Genomic DNA, 21,526 nt, shown 5'->3' with positions numbered 1-21,526 from the left:
GGACCCAGCTCCTCGCCCTGCCCCGCCCCCCACGTGCCCCGCATATTTTCCACGCGGCTGCGGCCGGACTGGTCACTGCGCGTTCCCCGCCCCCACTCCCACCCGGACGCGTCTCGAGCCCCTCCGCTCCCCGCCCCCGCCTCCGCCTGGCCCCTCTCCCCTCCGCGCGCCCTCCCTCTCCTCCCCTGCTCTTCGCAGACGCTCCTCTCTTTCCCAGTGGGCCAACTTTACGCTGAAATTTCTTTTCTGCCCTTTTTTGGGATGTTTCCCCGTGGGGAGGCGGAGCCGAGCTGGGGCGGGGAAGGCGGGGGGCGAGGGGAAGAGTCGCTGAGCTGCGGGGTGTAGGGGGCCAGGGGTGAGGTGTCCTCTCGGACCAAGGCGGCTAAATCAGCGACAGAGCCGGGTCGTCGGGTCGGGGCGTCTGAGGCGCGGGGCGTGAAGGTGTTTGTTTTCATTTTTCCCTGGGGTGGGGTCGGGGCAGAGGAAGTGGAGAGCCGCGCCGGAGTAGGGGGAAGGGGAGGAGAGAACCAGCGGAGGAAGCGGGGAGGGAGCTGCTAGCCTCGCCCTCACCCTCCAGTCGCGGAGGGGCGGGAGGTCTGGATTTTGCAGTGGGCTGGGGACCGTGGGAACCCGGAGCCGCGGGCCGGGGCGGTGGGGAGGAGGCGTGGAAACGCATTCAGATCTATTTAGCTGCCTGCGCGCCACACCGAGAGCAACCCTGGCCTGACCTCGTAGTGTTTCTCTAACTCCGTGGAAGACCCCTCATCTATCAGCAGCCTATGCTGGACCACTGGGGCTCCCCTGCCCTTCGCGTCTCACTTCCACCTAATCCTGGAGAGGCCGCTTCCTACCAATGAGGTTCCTCTTCGGGTCAGTCTGGGCTGGCCTCTGGCCGCTCCTTTTCTCCAGTCTTAAGTCTTTTGTAGTCTTACTTCTGCTTCCTCAACTCATTCATTCATTTGACTGTTCCACGACATTGTTGCCAAATATCTTTTAAAAGTTAATGCGAATATTATCTAAAACCCTCCAAAACCCCTCCCTAATCCCTGTCCCCCCAACTTTTTTGAGATGAGAGCTCGCTAATTGCCCAGGCTGGTCTTGAACTTCTGGGCTCAAGTGATCCTCCCGACTCGGCCTCCTGAGTAACTGGGATTACAGGCATGCGGGCACCCTGCCTATTTTGAGGAATAAAAAAAACAACAACCCACATTTCTTAATATGGTAGAGAAGGCCCGTTGTTTTGGCTCCTGCCTGCCTCTCTGGCCTCATCTCCTTTCATGCCCAACCTCACCCCCTGTATTCAGACTTGTACCTCATACTGCATTCATAATGAGCTACATGCAGGAGCTGGAAATAGCCATACTTTTATTAAAACTTCCACAGTTTATGTATTCTGTTCCCTCTCCCTAAAATGCCCTTCCCCTTGGCTGATTCCTGGTGGCCTTTAATACTCAGATCAAGTGTCAGCTTTTCTGGGAAGTCTTCCCTGGCCACTTCTCTTCCCACCGCCTCACCTAATAGGTGCGTGTTCTTGGTGCGGGCTCTCACTCTCATTCTAGTCCCATGGTATAACTGTTCTTTTACACGGTTTGGCACCTCCGCTGGTCTGTGAGTCCTCAACAGAAACAATTGTTCTCAATTTTGAATCCCCAATGCCTAGCACAGCACCAGGCATAGAGTTGGCACTTCGTGAACATTTGCCAGATGAGTTTTTTATGTACCAGGTTCTGGGTACTCAAATATGTTAATATGGTGTGGGTCTTTTGGTCTTAGAACAGAACGTTTCACATTCCTAAAATATATTGAAGACCCCCAAACAGCTTTTGTTGAAGTGGGTTATATCTACCAATACTTGCCACATTGAAATGAAACCTGAGAAAATTTTTAAATGTATTAATTCATTAAAAATAACAAAAATAAACTCGTTAACAATTGCCATGTTAACATAATGTTCTAAATGAAAGATAACTATATTCCCATTCCCCGAATTAGTGAGAGTATGGAAATTATTTTGTATTTTTTGCAAATCTCTTTACACTCTGGCTTCCAAGGAGACAGCCGAATTCTTAACATCTGCTTCCGTACTTGATCTCTTGCTATATGTTGGTTAGTCTGAAGCACTGTATATGAAGAAAATCCGGTCTCACAACAGATACGTAGTTGGAAAGATTTATTTATTTATTCTTTTTTTTTTTTTTGAGACGGAGTCTCACTCTGTTGCCCAGGCTGGAGTGCAGTGGTGTGATCTAGGCTCACTGCAACCTCTGCCTCCAGGGTTCAAGCGATTTTCCCGCCTCAGACTCCTGAGTAGTTGGGATTAAAGGTGCCTGCCACCATGCCCAGCTAATTTTTGTATTTTTAGTAGAGACAGGGTTTCACCAAGTTGGCCAGCATGGTCTCAATCTCTTGACCTCGTTATCTGCCCGCCTTGGCCTCTCAAAGTGCTGGGATTACAGGTGTGAGCCACTGTGCCCGGCCTATTTATTTATTTTTTTGTCACTTTTATTTTGGGTCAACTTCTGCTTTTTTTAAAATATATATATGATTGAGCAATTTCTACACACTATAATAACAAAAACATTTAATCTGTCGGTAGAATTTTTTTTTTTTTTTAATGAGAGAAAGAAAGAAAAAGAAAAAGGGAGAGAGAGAACAGGAGTCTTGCTCTATTGCCCAGGCTGGAATGCAATCTAAATATAGGTATTAAAAACCTCTTTTATGCCGATAATTGTGCTTAACAGCGAAGACAGGAAGGAATAAAGGAAGAAAATAACAAACAAACAGCCAACCAATATTTTATTTAAGTCTGTGAAATGATATGCAAATGCTGAAGAGTGATTTACTTCCAATTATGTAGTCACTTTCAAAATAGGTGTAATAGGATACTGAGAAAAATGTATGTTCTGTGGACCTGGGGTGGAGAATTCTATAAATATTCACTAAGTTTACTTATTCCAGGTCTAAGTTCAAATCATAGATGTCCCTATTAATTTTCTATGTCGTTGATCCGTTGAATATTAACAATGTGTTGTCAAAATCTCCCACTATTATTGTGCGGGAGTCCAGGTCTCTTTATAAGTCATTAAGACCCTATCTTATGTATCTGGGTGCTCCTGTATTGGGTGCATATATATTTATAATCATTAACTCCTGTTGTTGCATTGATCCTTTTACCATTATGTAATGTCCTTCTTTGTTTCTTTTAGTCTTTGTTACTATTAAAGTCTATTTTGTGAGAGACGAGTTACAACTCCTGTTTTTTTTTTTTTTGCTCTCCATTTAATTGGTGAATCTTCCTCCATCCCTTTGTTTTGAGTCTTTGTATGTCGTTGCTTGTGAAATAGATCTGGATACAGTGTACCGATGGGTTTTGACTTTTTATTCAATTTACCTGTCTGTATCTTTGATTGGGGCATTTTAGAATTAATATTTGTGAGTTCAATATTGTCATTTAATGCTAGCTGGCTATTTTGCCCATTAGTTGATGTAGATTCTTCATTATAGAGATACTCTTTACGTTTTGGTAAGTTTTTGGGATGACTGATACTGGTTGTTCCTTTCTGTGTGTAGTGCTTCTTTCAGATGCTCTTGTAAAGCAGGCCTGGTGGTGATGAAGTCTCTGAGTGCTTGCTTGTTCGTGAAAAATTTTATTTTTCCTTCGCTTATGAAGCTTAGTTTGGTGGGATATGAGATTCTGGGTTGAAAAAACTTTTCTTTGAGGATATTGAATATTGACCCCCACTCTCTTAGTTTGTAGGGTTTCTGGTGAGAGGTCTGCTGTGAGTCTGATAGGCTTCCCTTTATGGGTAATGTGACCTTTCTCTCCAGCTGCCCTTAGAATTTTCTCCTTTATTTCAACCCTAGTGAATCTAGTGATTATGTGTCTTGGAGTTGCTCTACTTGAGGAATATCTTTGTGGTGTTCTCTGGATTAGCTAGAGTTGAGTATTGTCCTGCCTTACTAGATTAGGAAAGTTTTCCTGAATATCCTGAAGAATATTTTCCAACTTGGATTCATTCTCTTCATGACATTCAGGTGTACCTATCAATAGTAAATTAGGTCTTTTCACATAGTCCCATATTTCCTGGAGACTTTGCTCATTCCTTTTTACTCTTTCTTCTCTAATCTTGTCTTCTCGTTTCATTTCATTAAGTTGATCTTTGACCTCTGATATCCTTTCTTCTGCTTGATCAATTCGACTGTTAAAACCTGTGCATACTTCGCGAAGTTCTCGTATTGTGTTCTTCAGTTCCATTAATTCACTTATATTCCTAAGTTGTCAATTCTCGTTAGCATTTTGTCAAACCTTTTTTCAAAGTTCTTAGTTTCTTTACATTGGGCTAGAACATGTTCTTTTAGCTCACTAAAGTTCCTTATTATCCACTTTCTGAAGCCTAAATCTGTTAATGGAACACAGTGGTTCTCCATCAGGCCTTGTTCCCTTGTTGATGAGGAACTGTGATCCCCTATAGAAGGAGAGGCATTCTGATCTTGGGTATTCTCAGCCTTTTTACACTGGTTTCTTCCCATCATTGTTAAGTTCATCCACCTGTCATCTTTGTAATTGCCTACCTTCAAATTAGGTCTCTGAGTGGATGTTCAACTTGTTGATTCCCAGCGCCAAAATCTGAGCAATCGACTGCGCCGGCCAAAACAGCGGCATTAAGATTCATGGTGCATTTCCGCCTGGGAATCTCCAGTCTGGCTTCCCTCTTGAGTCCCTTTTTCAATCAGGTAAATGGGCGACTCTGTCTTCCTGGAGCTCCAAACGTCGGTCAAAAGGGGACCCAGTCCTATGTACTCTGCACCAAGAACTGCCGCGCCGGGGCACCGGCAAAACTGCGACGCTGGCCACAAGAGTTGCCCTGGAAATCCGTGGGGCTCCTCCACTGGGAATCTTCCGGTCCGTGGGTAACAAAAATTCGTCTGAAAGTGTGGTGGTCTCTCGTTTTGTGAGCTTTCTCTGGGAGCTACAATCCTGAGCTGCTAGTGATCAGCCATCTTGGATCTCTGTTTATTTATTTATTTTTGAGACAGAGTCTCGCTTGGTGGCCCAGGCTGGATTGCAGTGGCGAGATCTTGGCTCACTGTAAACTCTGCTTCCTAGGTTCAAGTGATTCTCATGCCTCAGCCTCCTGAGTAGCTGGGACTACAGGCAGGCACCACCATGCCTGACTAAATTTTGTATTTTTAGTAGAGACAGAGTTTCACCATGTTGGCCAGGCTGGTCTCAAACTCCTGATCTCAAGTGATTTGCCTGCCTTAGCCTCCCAAAGTGCTGGTATTACAGGTGTGAAACACCACACCTGGACTATTATTATTATTATTATTTTGAGACAGAATCTTGCTCTGTCACCCAGGCTGGAGTGCAGTGGTGTGATCTCAGCTCACTGCAACCTTCGCCTCCCAGGTTCAAGCTATTCTCCTGCCTCAGCCTCCCGAGTAGCTGGGACTACAGGCATAAGCCACCATGCCCAGCTAATTTTTGTATTTTTAGTGGAGACAGAGTTTTGCCATGTTGGCCAGGCTGGTCTCGAACTCCGGACCCCAGGTAATCTGCCCTCCTTGGCCTCCCAAAGTGCTGGGATTACAGGCATAAGCCACTGTGCCGGGCCTGGACTCTTTATGGTTTTTTTTGAGACAAGGTCTGGCTCTAACACCCAGGCTGGAGTGCAGTGACACAATCACAGCTTGGCTCACTGCAGCCTTGACCTTCCAGGCTCAAGTAACCTCCCTGCCTCAGTCTCCTCCAGTCACGGGGACTACAAGATGTACACTATCATACCTGGCTTTTTTTTTCTTAATTTTTTTTAAAATTTAAGACGGGGTTTCACCATGTTGGTCAGGCTGGTCTTGAACTCCCAACCTCAGGTGATCCGCCCGCCTTGGCCTCCAAAGTGCTTGATTACAGGCGTGAGCCACCACGCCCGGCCCATACCGGCTTTTTTAAAAAAAGACATGGTGTCCTACTATGTTGCCTATGTTGGTCTCAGACTCCTAGGCTCAAGCTACCCTCCCACCTCAGCCTCCCAAAGTGCTGGAATTGTAGGTATGGGCCACTGTGCCTGTCCGATAATTGGCAGTTTCTTAAGGGTTAGTTGCAATATAGAACCTGAAACTATATCAATAACCTTTTTGTACTATTAAATTAAAATCTGTTGTTTTGGCTGGGTGTGGTGGCTCACGTCTGTAATCCCAGCACTGTGGGAGGCCAAGGCGGGCAGATTACCTGAGGTCAGGAGTTTGAGATCAGCTTGGCTAACATGGTAAAACCCTGTCTCTACTAAAAATACAAAAATTAGTTGGATGTGGTGGCACAATCCCAGCTACTCAGGAGGGTGAGGCAGGGGAATCACTTGAACCCAGGTGGAGAAGGCTGCAGTAAGCCAACATCAAGCCACTGCACTCCAGCTTGGGCAACAGAGCAAGACTCTTGTCTCCCAAGGAAAAAAAAATCTTTTTTTTCTGAACCGCACCTTGATTGGATCTTTTACCTATGTATAATTTTGTAACACTGTGCACTGGTCATATGGAAAATAATTGATTCACTGAGCTATGCAGATCTTCCAAATACTGATGTTTCATTATACATAACTTAAAAGATTACAATAGGTTTCAGGCCAGGTTACAGGCTTATGCCTATAATTCCAGCACTTTGGGAGGCCAAGATAGGTGGATTGCTTGAGCTCAGGAATTCAAGACCAGCCTGGGCAACATGGCAAAACCCCGTCTCTACTAAAAATACAAATAGTTAGCTGGGTGTGGTGACAGGCACCTGTAGTCCCAGCTACTAGGAGGCTGAGGCAGAATTTCTTGAACCCGGGATGTGGAGGTTGTAGTAAGCTGAGACTGCACTACTGCACTTCAGCCTGAGCAACTGATTGAGACTCTGCCTTAAAAATAAATAAAAATTAAAAAAAATCACAATAGGTTTTCAACAGTAAATTGTTTTTCTTCATAGTATTATATTGGAGAACTTAGTAAAGTCTTTAAGTTTTAAATTTTGGGAAGCTGTGAAGCTCATGTAGCAAATACAAGTGTTTCAAAATTTGATTTTTCACTTGAAAGCTTGGATTGTATCATTGCCAACAAACACTGTCAGATTTTTCCCTGAAGTGACACACTCACTTTGTTCTTTTGAGAAAAGTTCTGCCGGCTACCTAAGTCTGATAACCACAATTTGTTGGTCATTCTTTTGAGTAAATGTGGCATTCCATGAAACAGCAGCTAGTTCAGTTCACAACTCAAAGAACAGCCTAAGTTATTTCCTCCAGAAAACCATCATACTTTCGTATGCAAAGTATGCTTTATGTATACTTCCTACTTTATCATACAGAATGTTGAAAAGACTTTTCCTCAGGGATTAAGGTTTAAATTAATATATGTTTACTTCATCAAGACTTTTTTTGAGTCTTGCTCTGTTGCCCAGGCTGGAGTGCAGTGGTGCGATCTTGGCTCACTGCAACCTCTGCCTCCCAGGTTCAAGTGATTCTGGTGCCTCAGCTGCCCGAGTAGCTGAGATTACAGGTGTGTGCCACCATCCGCAGCTAAAGAAAATAATGTCTTGGTATTGTTATGAAAATAGTTTTGACCTATGGACCTCTGAAAAGGTCTTAGGGAGCCTTAGGGATCTGAGGACCACATTTGAAGAGCTGCTGGTCTAATGGGTGTTAAAGCCTCTCCCCAGACGGCTCCCAAGATAGCACTAGTAAGAAGTACGTGATTGGTCCCAGTCCCTGAGGGCATGACAGGGAAATGGTAACAGGAGTAAGCAGCTGTCCTGGGCTCACAGCCGGAGTTCAGAGTCTGGACTGCCACTTGTTGGGGAGGTTGTAGAAGGGATTTGATCTCCAAGGTCCTCAACTCATGATGCTGACATTGAATCTAGGATTAGGGAGCCACCGCAGTATGTACTGGAGTTGCCAGTCCTCTTTGTCAGAGAAGTGATAATACATCTCAGTTTTTCAGTGCTTAGCACAGGCATGGCTTAGTAAATATTGTATGAATGAATCACAGGTGACAGGAGTGCTGGTAGGAAGTTGGCATCATCCCTAATTGGCTGTCCTGGACAAAGTAGTTCCATCTAATTTATTTCTTAGAGAAAGGCTCTCACTCTGTCACTCAGGCTGGCACACAGTGGCACCATCACAGCTCACCACAGCCTCAAACTCTGGGCTCAAGCAGTCCTCCTGCCTCAGCCTTCCAAGTAGCTGAGATTAGAGGCTCTAGCCACTGTACCAGCTTCATTCCATCTACTTCAAACTTTCCCCAATGGGGTGGGAGTAGAAGGTGTTAGTAGCAGATGGGTGGTACTTGTGTTCTACTTGAGGAAATAATGTACTGGGCAGCAGGGTTGACTAAAGAATCATGCATGAAAATAGTGGCCAACCTAAGACAACTTTCAGAGTCCATGCAGTATGGGCAGAATGGGTGGATGAGGAAGTGGAAGCACATAGCATCCACTTCCCTGACTGCCGCCAAGGCGAGAAGCACTGACCCACCAGATTAGCAGGGCTGCAGGAACAGAGCTACTAGTACCTGTCCGGCCACTAGGGGTGCTCTGCCCCTCCAACGATAAATTCTCACACCTGGGTCAAACTTTTTCCTTTCGGTGCTACTCTAGGCAGGAGTGCCCCAACCCAATCAAAAGCAGTTACTTACCCCAGGCAGCCTCAATTTGGAATTTTTGCTTGCTAATGGCTTCAACCAATTCTGTGGTCATAGTTCTCTTAGGCTTAGACATTTATAGGCTTATTATTTTTAGCAAAGCTTCTTTTGAAAATGTGAATTTGGCCAAGGACTGGATTTGTTGATATACCATGAGTAGTTATGAAGAACAGAATGTCCTGGTAGCCACAAGGAGCTGTAGTAGCTGCTGTCCCAGCAGCAGAATGATACCTGGTGAGGCTTAGATGCTGGGTAGTGAGGTGGGGATAACAGAAGTATAATTTCTCAGGCACACCTTCCCTAATGGATAACTTTAGGGGTCCAGGTGCAAGAAGGAGGAAGGGACCTCAGGGGCAGACTGCCAGTCTTCCCCTCACCCATTTCAAGCCGGATCAAGGTGGGTGTCAGAACTCAATCTCACTCTCCCCTACTGCCCTGGGAGGATATCTTCTATCTCCCTTGAAGCCAGGCAGAGGTTGTAGGTAGAATCATTTTTATTGGAGCATGGCCTGTTTGGAGCTTACACTCTGCAGCCCCCATGGGTAGCTGGGGGTGGGGGAAGATAGTATCAAAAAACGACAAAGAGCTGATGAGGCTGTGGGACTGGTGGAAGCTGCTGGCGGGTAGAGTGGGCTGGGGCCCTGGCAGGTTTAGATTGAGGTACAGCAGCGTTAATAATACTCTTGGAGCGTTAATACTCTGGGGAGGGGCAGGCACTTGGGGGGCCCTAGGGCATGAAGGCACTTGGGATTGGGGAGGGGATGGGGGATGTGCAGCGGGACTGGGTGGGGCCAGGCCCCCGGGGTTTGGCAGGCACTTCAGGTACTGCTGGGTTGGGGCAGGTTGGGCCCTGACAGCCCAGAAGGCTTTGGTAGTGGCAGGCACAGTCTCTGGGCTGGGTCTGCGTTAAATAGAAGCGGCTTCTCTAGTGCTCATCTCGAAGCTCTGAAGGCAGGAACTTGTACTGCTGCTGCCGGATCTGTGCCAGTCTCTTCCTTGCCTCTTCCAGCTCTCGTTCCTTCCGAAGCATCTCTTCCTGTGCTGCGATGATCTGAGGGTGGGGATTGGAGACTCAGTTCAGTGAGGATGCACAGCACGGGTATAGGGTATTTGGGACCAGTGCAGGCAATGTTGACTACCCTCCTGACAGCGTTGCTCAGTGTCTGGGGTGAAGCTCACCTGGGCAATGCCGCCAACCATTTTCTCCTTCACCACCACTGTCTCATTCTCCTGGTCTTCGAAGGCTGCAGCCTTCTGTGCTGCTTTCACCAGGTTATCTGAGGCTCGCTTCACTGCGTTGCCAGCAGCCTGCGCAGAGAGAAAGCAGCGTAAGTTGAGAACTCAGGTAGGATCCCAGTTGAGACAGTCCCTCAATTCTCTCATACAAACACATCTTGGGGGTAACAGTTTGAAGCAGTATAGCCCAAGGGACAGTGGGATGGGTCAAGGTTCCTCACCTGAAGTCGTTTCATTGCCTCAGAGTCCTGGTCAGCCTTGACCTTGCAGGCCACAAGAAGCTGGGCTGTGGAGGCAGCTACCTGCTTGGCTGATGAGATGAGCTTCTCCTGGCTGGCATGGCCTTGTACAGCTGCATTGGCTGCTTCACACAGATTGTTGGTGGCCGCAGCCACCATCCGGGCCTAAAGCAAGGAGTGTTTGCTTAAAATATGCCCCTTGCCCTGGTCCATCCCCCCTCCAGCCTTCTCGAGTCTCTCAAACTCAGAGAGACCTAGGAGGTACTGCATACTTACAGCAGAAATGAGGCCCTGGGACCACTGCCCATCATCCAGTGCATTGGCTGGAATGGCACCCACCTGGAGGAAGGAGGAGAGCCTGCTTAGACCTGCGCTTTCCTTACTTCAAAGACACTGGCTCCAGATGTGGGTGTGGAAATCAAAGTGCCAACCCATCCCCATAATTCTGGGTTTTTGTTTTTTTTTTGAGACAGAGTCTTGCTGTGTTGCCCAGGCTAGAGTGCAGTGGCACAATCTTGATTCACTGTAGCCTCTGCCTCCCGGGTTCCAGTGATTCTCCTGCCTCAGCCTCCTGAGTAGCTAGGATTAGAGGCGCATACCACCATGCCCAGCTAATTTTTGTATTTTCAGTAGAGATGGGGTTTTACCATGTTGGCCAGGCTGGTCTTGAACTCCTGACCTCAGGTGACCTGTTCACCTTGGCCTCCCAAAGTGCTGGGATTATAGGCATGAGCCACCGCACCTGGCCTCTTCTGGGTTTTAAGCACTCACCTTCCCTTGGGCCACTAGTTCTCTCTGGGCAGCTGATGCAGCCTTTACCAGTGCACTGGTGGCTGCTGCAATGGACTTGGCAGCTTCCAGTATCTGCTCCTCAAAGTTCAAGGACTCATCTGCTTCCTGCAATAAGCAAAGGTTGCAGACAGAGTTGTAAAGTCAGAGATGGGCTGAAGGTGGGGACATTCTGCCATGGTGTGGGTGGAGGAGGAGAGGAACAGGACTGACCTTGGGTTTGGCCCGGGGCTTCAGCTGCTCTAGCTTTTTGGCTGCAGCCTCAATGGCAGCTGCAGCTCCCAGGAGCTCATTCTCAGCAATGACTGTGGGGTCCTCTGGGTCCACCCATTCTGTTCCTGGTGGGATAAAGGAAGAGGGAAGAGGCTAAAGCAGAGTGGGGAGGTCAAAAGCACCAGGGAGCATGGTTATATCACCAGGCCCTGGCACCTTGGGGACTATGGGCAGAGGCTAGCACAGAGTCGTCCAGCCAGGAAGCAGAGATCACACAATGACAAGGGTTTTCCTTCCCTCCCTGGCCCTGGCCACCCCTCACCCTTCATAGCTTCAGCAGCCTGGATGAGCTCAGTGACTGAACCAGCCACACGCTTTGAATGTCCTGTCAATTGCTGCTTCAGTTCTGGGCTTGGCTTCTGCAGGGTCTGGGCAAGAAGTGGGCAGGGGACAAAGAGCATCACATCTTAGGGTCTACCCTGATCTATGAAATAGGGCAGACCATGAGCCCCTCACCCCCATCCCTAGAGCACTCCATACCACAGCCCTCAAACACCACACTCCCTATCCAAGCACACACCATGCATCACACTGCACACATGACGGAGACAATCGGGTTGTGTCACTCACCGGCTGACAAGGAGCAAGGAGAATGAGAAGAAAGAAGAGACGATGAAGGTAGAGAAAGGGGTGGTCAGGTGGGAAGGGAAGAGAAAAGAAAAAAGAGGAGGAAGAAGAGGTGACTGGGAGAACCAAAAATGTTAAGAAGGATGGGGCCTGGAAGAAAGGGAGGCTTGGAAAGGAGAATAGATTTGGGAAATAGAAGATGGGGCAGGAAGGAGATCTGAGCAAAACAGCAGAGTGTGAGACTTGCAGGAAGAGGCCTGTGTATTCAGAGAGGCTCGTATGAGGAACAAACAACTCCCTCCCTTACCAGCAGCACATGGTCCAGCAGTTCCAGGTAGCCATTGGCACATTCCCGGCCATAGTGTAGGGCTCGAAGCCGCACATCAGGGGCCACTTCCGGGTGGTAAGCTGCTTCCTGTCCCCCAGCGTAATATGTTAGCTTTAGGCCCCCCAGATCCCTACAGTTTCTCTCCCACTATGTTCTGGCCCAAAGCTGCCCCACGAAAATGCCTCAAGGATTTCTACCTTGCAAGCTCGAAGCATATCTGCAATAGCACGGCGGCTCAGATTGGCTGTGGCAATGACATCTTCCTGGCGACAGGAATTGCCAGCGGCAACGGCCTTGGCTGTTGCCATGGTGATACCCTTGGTCATTCGGATGAAGTCTTCTGGGGTAGAGGTCTTGGCAGGTGGCTCTGGCGAACAGAAAACCTGTAGGGGCAGAACAAAAAGAAAGATTTTACGGTGGCTAAGACTATAAGACAATGTAGAACTCTGTGCATGTGATTTGGTGCAGTCCTTGGAGAGAGTCACACATCACAGTAAATGTAACAGAAGGTAGTTGGTTATCATTTCTCACTGAAGCAACTGGGGAGAGTTTGTTTGTTTGAAATTACAAAAGTGGCTTTTGGCTGAGTTTTCATTCCCAAAATAGAGAGAAGCCTTGAAGGGGTGAGAGGCAGAGCTGAGCCATAAAAGATATATAGATGGCTGGGTGTGGTGACACACCTGTAACCCCAGCACTTTGGGAGGCCAAGGTGCGCAGATCACAAGGCCAGGAGTTTGAGACCAGCCTGGCCAATATGGTGAAACCTGTCTCTACTAAAAATAAAAAAATTAGCTGGGTGTGGTTGGCAGGTGCCTGTAGTCCCAGCTACTTGGGAGGCTGAAGCAGGAGTATCGCTTGAACCTGGGAGGAAGAGGTTGCAGTGAGCCAAGACTGCGCCACTGCACTCCAGCCTGGATGACAGAGTGAGACTCAAAAAAAGAAAGTGTAAAGATGATAGGAGGGCATTTTTAGGTAAATGGTAGGGCATGAACAATCAGGATGTCAAATGTGAAAGTATCAAGGAATGTTCTGGAATATAGGAATGGTTATTGGGGCCTTGAATATCATACTGAGGAACTTAATTTTACATAATATGTGAAAGTCATAATATATTTTGATGGATATATTTATTCAACCCACAAACTTTTATTAAAGATCAGCTAGGTGGTAGATTCTATGCAAGGGGCTAAGGATGCTCCTTGTTCTCATGGAGCTCACATTCTAGTTTTGGACCTAGGTAATAAATAAGTAAACTAGCAGTAAAACTGAGGACTGTGATTTGGATTATGAGGGAATAAAAGAGAGTGCTGTGATGAGAACTATTTCAGATAGGTGGTCAGGGAAGGGCTCTCTGAGGAGGTGACATGGAAGCTGAAGCCTGATGAACTGGAAGGAGCCCGTGCTCAAAAGGCTGGACTAAAGCGAGTGGAAGAGCCTGCAGCAGGTAAGAGCTTGGCATGTTCTCAGAACTGACAGCGTGCAGGGGGACGGGGCGCAGAAAGGAGAGTAGGATGAGACTGGAGAAGTAAAGCAGGGCCATCACTAATGAGTTTTAAGTAGTGAAGTGACATAATTTTTTTACATATGTTTATTGATGTCACTAATCTGATATATATTATATATTATATATATTCTAATATAATCTAATCTGTCTATATATATTTAAATATATATATATTTAAAACAGAGTCTTGCTCTGTAACTAGGCTGAAGTGCCCTGGAGTGATCATAGCTCACCGCAGTCTTGAACTCCTGGGCTCAAGGAATCTTCCGCCTTCAGACTCCTGAGTAACTGGGACAGGTGTGGGCAACCTTGCCTAGCTAATCTTTAAATTTTTTGTAGAGACAGGATCTTGCTATGTTGCCCAAACTAATTTTGAACTCACTCAAGTGATCCTTCCACCTCAGCCTCCCAAAGTACTAGGATTCCAGGCATCAGCCATCATGCCCCGCCTCTAACTTATAGTTTAAAAACATAATTGTGACTACTGTGTAGAAAGGAGGATTGGAGGGGGAAATGTTGAAGCATGAAGACTGGATAGAGACTTACTACATAAATCCAGTTAAGGGCTGATGATGGTTTGGACAGTGTGGTAGTGGTGGGAGAGAGATGGGGAAAGAGAAAATGAGCTGTGTTTGGAAGGGGCACTATCGAAACTTAGACGTGGGGAATGAGAGAAAGAGAGGCGTCTAATATATTGAAGCTGGGTTTCTGGCTTCAGGAACTGAGTTACTAAAAGGTGCCATTTACTGAGATGGGGGAAAACCAGGAAAGGACCAGGTATGGGAGGCAGAAGGTCAAGAGTTCCAACTTGAACGTCTTCGAGTAGAGGTGAAAACAGAACCCAGAAAGATGAATTTAGAAATCAGAAAGATGAGTAGGAAGAAAGGAGAGTGGCAGAGACCGGAAGCAGGGAGACCAGGGAGAAAACTGGTGCAGCAGCCAAAGTGCAGGAGAGTATGGACGTATGAACCAGAGTGCAGACAGTGGGACTTGGGAGGAGGAGTGAAAGGACGGGGCAACAGCCTGAATATGGTGGCTAAGATGGTGAAGTCAAAGACGACTGAGGTGGAATCTTCACGACTGCAAGGGTGTTTCCACCATTAGGAGGACCATGTCATGGTTTGGAGGCACCGCATCTAGGTGGTGATATCAAACAAGCAGTTGAAAATAACCCAGAACTGGGTATCTGCTTCTTACTGAATAATAATGAAAGTGGTTAAACTTGCCAAAGAAGAGAAAAAGGCTATTTGTACAACCCTAGGAAGGCCTCTGCATTTACTAGGTTAAAGGTGATTCAATGATGTTCGAGAAACAAGAGAAAAGCCAGTATCTAGGCCAAGGGAAGACAGAAATTTAAAGAGAGGCTTGTTAACAGAGTCAGATGCTTTGGAAATATTTGAAAAGGATGAAGGCCAAGAAGAGGCCACTGAATGTGGCAACTAAGAAGAGGCCACTAGTGACTGGAGAAAGTGGGAGGTAAAAAAAGACAGCTGTCAAATGCTAAGGAATAAACCTATGAGTAGGGGAAAGACATGAGTGTAGCTCACTTAAGACATTTGGTGATGAGAGGCTGGGCCCAGTGGCTCATGAGCATAATCCCAGCACTTTCGGAGGCGGAGGCGGGTGGATCACTTGAGGCCAGGAGTTCGAGACTAGCCTGGTCAACACGGTGAAACCCTGTCTCTACTAAAAATATAAAAATTAGCCAGCATGGTATGCACTTGTAGTCCCAGCTACTCAGGAGGCTGAGGTATGAGAATTGCTTGAACCTGGGAGGTGGAGGTTGCAGTGAGCCAGGACCATGCCACCGTACTCCAGGAGGAGAATGTGTGAGATCTGGGGTAGGGAAAGTCACATGGTGACTGAGAAAGGTGCCATATGAAATGGAAAGGCACCTTGCTCCGTCACCATGTGAGTCCGACGCCTGGGAGAAGTGACAAGAGGAGAGGGCTGAGAGGGCTGGAGGAGGATGGCTACAGAACAAGACCCTTCTCAAAAAAAAAAAAAAAAAAAAGTTTGGCGATGAGAGAGATGAGAGAGAGACTGTGTGTGACTAAGTCTGTGAGTATATGTGAGGCACATGTTCACAGGCTTTCAGGATCCCTTTCTCTGACCCTAGTCCCTGATGCCCCAGACTCCTGCTCACCGCCAGTTCCTGCCGTATGTGCTCTGTGGTTGCCTCCAGGGCCCGAGTGCCTTTGGTGGCCTCATCCTCCACGGCTTTTACTGTCTTAAGCAATGATGTCACATTGGTCACCATCACCTAGAGGTATCAGAAGAGAGAAGAGGAATGATTTTAAGGAACAGAAGGAGTCCATTAATCCAGTGCCCCTCCTGATGTTGCTCTCATTCTCTCCAACCTTAGCAGAGTTCTTTAGCTGCCACACAGCAGGGTCATCTCCAACTTTGCCAGCTGCGGCCTTCGTTGCACTGATGAGGTCTCCCAGGGCCTTGGCTACATCTTTCACTGCGTTGATCAGTACCACCTGTGTGGGAGAGCATTGGCTCTGGTCTATGGGAGGAAGAAGCAGGACAGGAAGTGGTTCTAGCCAGAATTAGGAGCATCAGGTTACTACCTGGGTCTCAGGGTCCTCGGCTCCCAGGCTGGCTGCACCCAGCTTGACCACATCAGCAAGGCGGGTGATGGTCGCCACAGAGGACTGGGCAGCTTGCGCCAACTTCTCCTGGCTTCCAGCTGCGTTTTGCACCAGGACCTTGGTGTCCTCCACCAGCACCTTCGCAGTCTTCAGGATGCCCTCCCTGAGGGAGGGCCCAGCTTAGTCAGCTCTCCACAGATTTCCCTTACCTACTCTAGCCTATCCAAGGTGCCTGGTCCAGGTCTTCCCCATTTGAGCAAATGCCATCCTACCTCTTCCAGCCCAGTGCCCCGACCTGTCTGCCTCCCTCAGGCCCAGTTCCTGCCTTACCGGTGGTCAGCAAAAGTTTCAGCACCCTCGCGATTAAGCGTGCCGGCAGTGGCGAACATGATGGTGGTGTCGAGGTCAGCGATGATACCAGAGACAGCACTGGCTGCTGTGATGCAGGCCTGGGTGCCACGATTCCCAGCCTGGAGCGCAGCCAGGACGTGGGAGACCTGGGGTAGGGAAAGTCACATGGTGACTGTTGAAGGTGCCATGTGAAATGGAAAAGTTACCCACACCTGGAAGAAGTGACAAGAAGAGAGGGCTGGAGGAGGATGGCAAAGACATCACCTTCTCAGAGACTCTCCGGGCACACTCTATGAGCTCCTTCTTGGTGTAGGCATCACTGGGGTTGCACTGCAGGGCGCCTGCCTTGGTGACCAGAGCAGCACAGCCATGGCCCAGCTCCTGTACCCGGTGTTTGATATGGGAACCTATCTGTGAGCCGAGGGAAAGAGAGAGAGATTTTACAAGGGGCACTCAGGGTACCTCCACTGTGCTTGGAAGAGTCACAAAGGATATAGAAAAAACATGCACTGTAGACTAAAGAAGCAGAGAAAGTTCCCAGCACAAGGACTTTTCCAGTTTCATATCCTTTAGGCAGGAGGTCACCTCCTACACATGGAAAATAGTAGCAAGCAAGCACTAACTGGTGAGGATTGTCTTAAGCACAGTAGGGAGGAGGGAGGAGCACTTTATGCTTGAGTGTTGGAATCAGAGGGCTGTGGATTACAATGTGTCTTGTACGGGGTTATGGAAGGTTTTGAGGATTGGATCTACTACGATCCAATTACTTGCTTTCTTGGAAAGCCAGAGGCTTGGGAAAGGAAGAGCTTCATGGGTTTGCGACAAGAAAGAATTAGAACACAGACTGGCAGCACATCAGAGAAGCAGCTATAGGCCCAGATGAGGGTTGGCAGAAGCAAGACAGGCAGGCCTGGAAAGGCTCCAGATTCTGTGCTATCTCCTTTGTCCCGGTGACTGAAGGCTTTAATCCGCTGTCCCTACCCGGAGCCTCACTAGTCTTTAGCAGGTTGGCCCTGAGGCTGTTCCCCTTTGTATGAACGATCAGAGAGGGTGGGATGGGACAGCCCTAGACTCTGACACATCAGGAACAAGGGGCAGGGCAGAGCTGCCTCCATGTTTACCTCTTCATTTTCAGCAGCCATTGCTGCAGGCTTGGCCTGTGAGGCCAGACGGCCATAGTCACTGGTCAGCTGGTTAGCAAGAGGGCCCAGCTCCTCCGGGCTGGTGTTTGACTTGGTAACCTGGTGATAATGGAAGAAGTGAAGTTATATCCAAAGTCAGCTCTCCAAGGGCAGTCCTCTGGAACTCGCCCAAACTCACCATCTCCTGAACGGTCACTGCAATGGCCTTGGCTGTCCGCACCATAGTTGTTTGGTAATCCACAAAAGAACCTTCTGGTTCACCCATTGGTCCTTCATCTAGCTGAAGGGGAGGATAGGGAAAGGGAAAGACTGTCAGGTTCTGTGCCACTGTGCTTGGAGGCTCTGGCCCAGGGTGGCCTCAGTGTCCACAGACACCCCAAGACTCTAACCTGGTTGATGGCCTGGGTGATGGAGTCCACCATGCCACCCACGACCCCAGCAGCACTGGCTGCCTCGTTGAGGGTTGTTGTCAGGTCCTCTACAGCCTCTGTCATCATCTGCACAGCCTCCTCCAGGGCTTCCTGGGTGTGAGCTGCTTGCTGTTGGGAGAGGAGAGGAGCTCTGTTGTTCCTGTTTCTGCAACCCCTTTCTAGTAACAGCTCCTCCCTCCAAACCCTCAATACCTTTGGGTTACCACCAGCCTCCTTGGCAGTGTATAGCAACTGCAGGGCAGACTCTGCCAATGTTTTAGTCTGGTCCAGGAGTGCCATCTGCTGCGGGTGGCTCAGGGTCTTGGAGGCAGCACCCACTGCAGCCAGGGTGAGCGGCTCAAAGTACTGGGCCATCTGGGACACCTGAGGCAAGGGGTTGGACTGGGGGTCAGGTCCCCTCTCTCTCACCCTGTTCCCTGGGACTACCCATATGTCTCCATAGGTACCTTGTGTCCCAGCTGGGAGGCTTCAGCCCGGGCAGCACTGGCCAGCGGCTCAATGAGATGGGAGATCTCCTGTACTGCAGTGAGCATCTGAGTGTGCAAGGCCTAGGGAGGAAGTGCGCATTAGCCCTGATCGTGATCTGCAATAAGACCCCTTGGCTACACAGAACTGCTCTCCCTTCCATACTGAATACTCTAACCCTCCTTGGCACATCCCAGGCCTTTGATGTCCCTAAGAAGCCACTCTGTGATCCCCCATCTTCCTCAAGTTTGACATTTTTCTTCCTAGACACATCTTTCCATATAATCCTTTCCCCCCTCACCTCTTGAGAGATTCCCTCACGGGGAGCAAGCTGCTGGCTGACTGCAGCGAGGGAAGCCTGGTCTAGGTCCCGTAGACAGCTGTTCAGAGCTGCAATGGCCGTTTCACACTCCAGCTGCCCTGGAGCCTTGTCCCTGCAGACACATCATAGGCTCCAACACCAAGAACATCCCCTAGTGCAAGGCCAGCCTATCCTTCCCCTGTATCCCCCCAACACCACCCCATCTAATCGCACCTAAGTGCCCATATTCCATTCTGCCACAATGTGTGCCCTCCAGCCACACTGGTTCTCCACCCATCAATACCTCATGCTTGTAATTAGCTTCTTGATGGAGTCTGAGACAGTACGGGAGTGGCCGGCCAGCACTGACCAGCGCGGGGGGTCCCGGGGATTGACTGCAAGGGCCCGGGCTGTCTGGATGAGTCCCCCAGCGCTCTCCAACATTGTCTTTGCAGAGATCACAATGGGCTCCATGGCAGCTCGACCCTGGGAAAAGGGGAGGCAGGGAGGTAAGTCTCAGGACTCCCTGGAAGATGAGGTGATAAGCTGGCCCATCAGTTCCCCCTTCACATCACCTTACCTCAGGGCTGATCTGGGCAGGAATGCTGGAGAACTCAGGGTTGGATGCAAAGGCACTCAGATTGTCCACAGCCTCCAGCAGAGGGGCTGTTGCTGCTCGGCACTGGGCACGGTTCTCCTCTGTAAAGGCCCCGTCTAGCGCCTAGAAGTGACAGAGAGGCTCTCAGGACTTGGGATGCAGGCATAGGAGGTATAGGAAGCAAAGCGAACCAGATCTACTTCGGGACTTAAAGGATTTGGGGAGAGATGTAGGTGGTCCGTCTGGATAGAAAGAACTTGGGCTCAGGCAGAGGGAATACGGTAGAAGGCCTCAGAGAGTAACTGGGGGACTCGGGAGAGATCAGACAGTTCAGGGAGAGGCTGGAAATTCAAACATTGGAAACCTTGATGGTCTTGACAAGATTAGCTGTGCTGTTGGCCACCTCCTTGGCTGACTGTACAAACTGGCGCTTGGCAGTAGGATTGGCGGTACGGGCAGAAGCCAGGCGACAGCTGTTACACAGCGCAGAGGTGTGTTTGGCCACAATGGTGGCTGCAGAGAGCACCTGAGGAGACACATGGAAAAGCCATGAAAAGGGCAAGAAGGAACTGTACATACCCAAGGAGGAGCCGTTTTAGGGTCAGGGGATGGAGAGCAATACCCTGGGGAGAAGTTGTGAATTTAGCAGTAACTGAAAAATGATGAGACCCATGGGAGGAGAAGACAGTTACCCAAAGAGAAGTTGTGTGTGGAAGGTCAGAGATGGGTCCCTGCCCTCTTTCGCACGTGCCTTACCTCCCTCTACCCCACGGGGTCAGTCCGCCCTTTCCCAGACTTGCCTGTGATCCCTGATCCCTTGACTTACCTGGGCCTGGGTACAGCCAGGCTCTCCCAAACTCTGACAGGCCATCTGAATTGCCTGGTTTGCACGGGCAAACTGTGTGGGCTCCACCAGCCCTTGCTGTCCAGCTTGGCTGTTGGGGTCAGAGACGCCAACCAGATACGCAGCCTGGGAAGAGAAAAGCGGGTAGGAGTGAGGAATAAAGACAGCAGGTGGGAAATAAATAGTGATAGTAAGGACAAAAGAGAGCAGAGGTAAGTTTAGAGAACAGGGCTTATTTTCCAGAGTTCTCCATGAGTAGAGATACATTAGTAAACTATGGTTATACTGTAAAAAAGAAAAAAATATTCTCCTGTTTTAAGTATATTCAAGCATTTCAGAAGATTTAAAAAGTTAATAAAAAGGAAAACTATATAGCAAGGGTTTTTATGAAACCTCTATTTAGATATGTTTGTGTATGCTGGGTTTTAGAGTGAAAAGTATGGCTTACTGTAAGCAGCAGTAAAAAGTTTGAGAGCCATATACAAATACACACCTTCATGCACACAAGCAAAGCCTCTTTTAAAGACATAGTTAAAAACCGATGAAGGTTGTCAGGCTAATTCACATTTACAGCACCTCCAAGTGTCAGATTATTTGGAAAGAGAAGGAAGGGATGGATTAAAAAGCCATTTTTATGATGGAAAGAACATCCTAATGTTTGATTTATACTTCAATCAATAAGCAGTAGCTTTGCTTATTCCTCTTTATGCTTTTTCAGAAGTTGTTGTGGGGGAGGAACCAAACAGACAACAAAGAGGTTTAAAAAAATCAAACCACCTAGAGCAAGGTACCCATTCTAACAGGGCACCAGGGAGGTAGGGGAGATGGAAAAGGATGGTAGGCTTTCAGGGAAAAGCAGTCTGAGGCAAACTCTCAAGCCAGTTTATTTTAAGGATTCATATATTAAAGCAAAATACTTTAGAGCTAATAGGTAGTTTTATACTTGATAATGTAGAAAAAGGCAAAGTTAAGTGATGACTCAAGTAACTGGAAATTTCGTCACTAGTACCATTTTAAGAAAGCAATAATTACGTGAAAAAATGTTTTGTATAAGCTAATTAGTATATTTTGAGAAAGCCAGCTGGAAAAAGCCTCATGGTTGGAAAGTATAATCATAACCAAAGCACCAGTGTTCAGGAATTACAGCGATCAGAACTGTGCTGTTCAGTAACTGCTGACAAACATCTCCACTTC

The 21,526-nt window shown here is 48.2% G+C and overlaps 1 protein-coding gene across 2 annotated transcripts in view; it reads right to left on the bottom strand.

The window, feature by feature from the left end:
- Positions 1-8,755: 8,755 nt before the first annotated feature.
- Positions 8,756-21,526, bottom strand: part of TLN1 (talin 1) — a 35,596-nt gene continuing 22,825 nt past the window's right edge. Inside the window, exons 34-57 of one of the 2 annotated variants that reach the window (XM_012463320.2) lie at positions 20,315-20,458; positions 19,853-20,014; positions 19,471-19,611; positions 19,195-19,376; positions 18,891-19,023; positions 18,571-18,672; positions 18,317-18,487; positions 18,083-18,232; positions 17,872-17,973; positions 17,673-17,792; positions 16,816-16,962; positions 16,531-16,697; positions 16,180-16,363; positions 15,964-16,089; positions 15,750-15,866; positions 12,297-12,482; positions 12,079-12,186; positions 11,467-11,572; positions 11,145-11,269; positions 10,914-11,039; positions 10,419-10,481; positions 10,125-10,307; positions 9,847-9,975; positions 8,756-9,718 (exon numbers count right to left, since the gene is read on the bottom strand). In XM_012463320.2, coding sequence (XP_012318743.2) covers positions 9,593-9,718; positions 9,847-9,975; positions 10,125-10,307; positions 10,419-10,481; positions 10,914-11,039; positions 11,145-11,269; positions 11,467-11,572; positions 12,079-12,186; positions 12,297-12,482; positions 15,750-15,866; positions 15,964-16,089; positions 16,180-16,363; positions 16,531-16,697; positions 16,816-16,962; positions 17,673-17,792; positions 17,872-17,973; positions 18,083-18,232; positions 18,317-18,487; positions 18,571-18,672; positions 18,891-19,023; positions 19,195-19,376; positions 19,471-19,611; positions 19,853-20,014; positions 20,315-20,458 — 3,300 coding nt within the window. In that variant the 3' untranslated portion in view covers positions 8,756-9,592. The remainder of the gene's footprint in view (positions 9,719-9,846; positions 9,976-10,124; positions 10,308-10,418; positions 10,482-10,913; positions 11,040-11,144; positions 11,270-11,466; positions 11,573-12,078; positions 12,187-12,296; positions 12,483-15,749; positions 15,867-15,963; positions 16,090-16,179; positions 16,364-16,530; positions 16,698-16,815; positions 16,963-17,672; positions 17,793-17,871; positions 17,974-18,082; positions 18,233-18,316; positions 18,488-18,570; positions 18,673-18,890; positions 19,024-19,194; positions 19,377-19,470; positions 19,612-19,852; positions 20,015-20,314; positions 20,459-21,526) is intronic. The other variant, XM_012463321.2, reaches the window with a different exon arrangement.

This window comes from Aotus nancymaae, unplaced genomic scaffold, assembly GCF_030222135.1.
Source record: "Aotus nancymaae isolate 86718 unplaced genomic scaffold, 86718_ANA_hifiasm-v0.15.2.pri h1tg000003l, whole genome shotgun sequence".
NCBI lineage: Eukaryota > Metazoa > Chordata > Mammalia > Primates > Aotidae > Aotus > Aotus nancymaae.
Note: the sequence above shows the minus strand (reverse complement) of the source record. Positions and strands in the feature narration are given on the sequence as shown.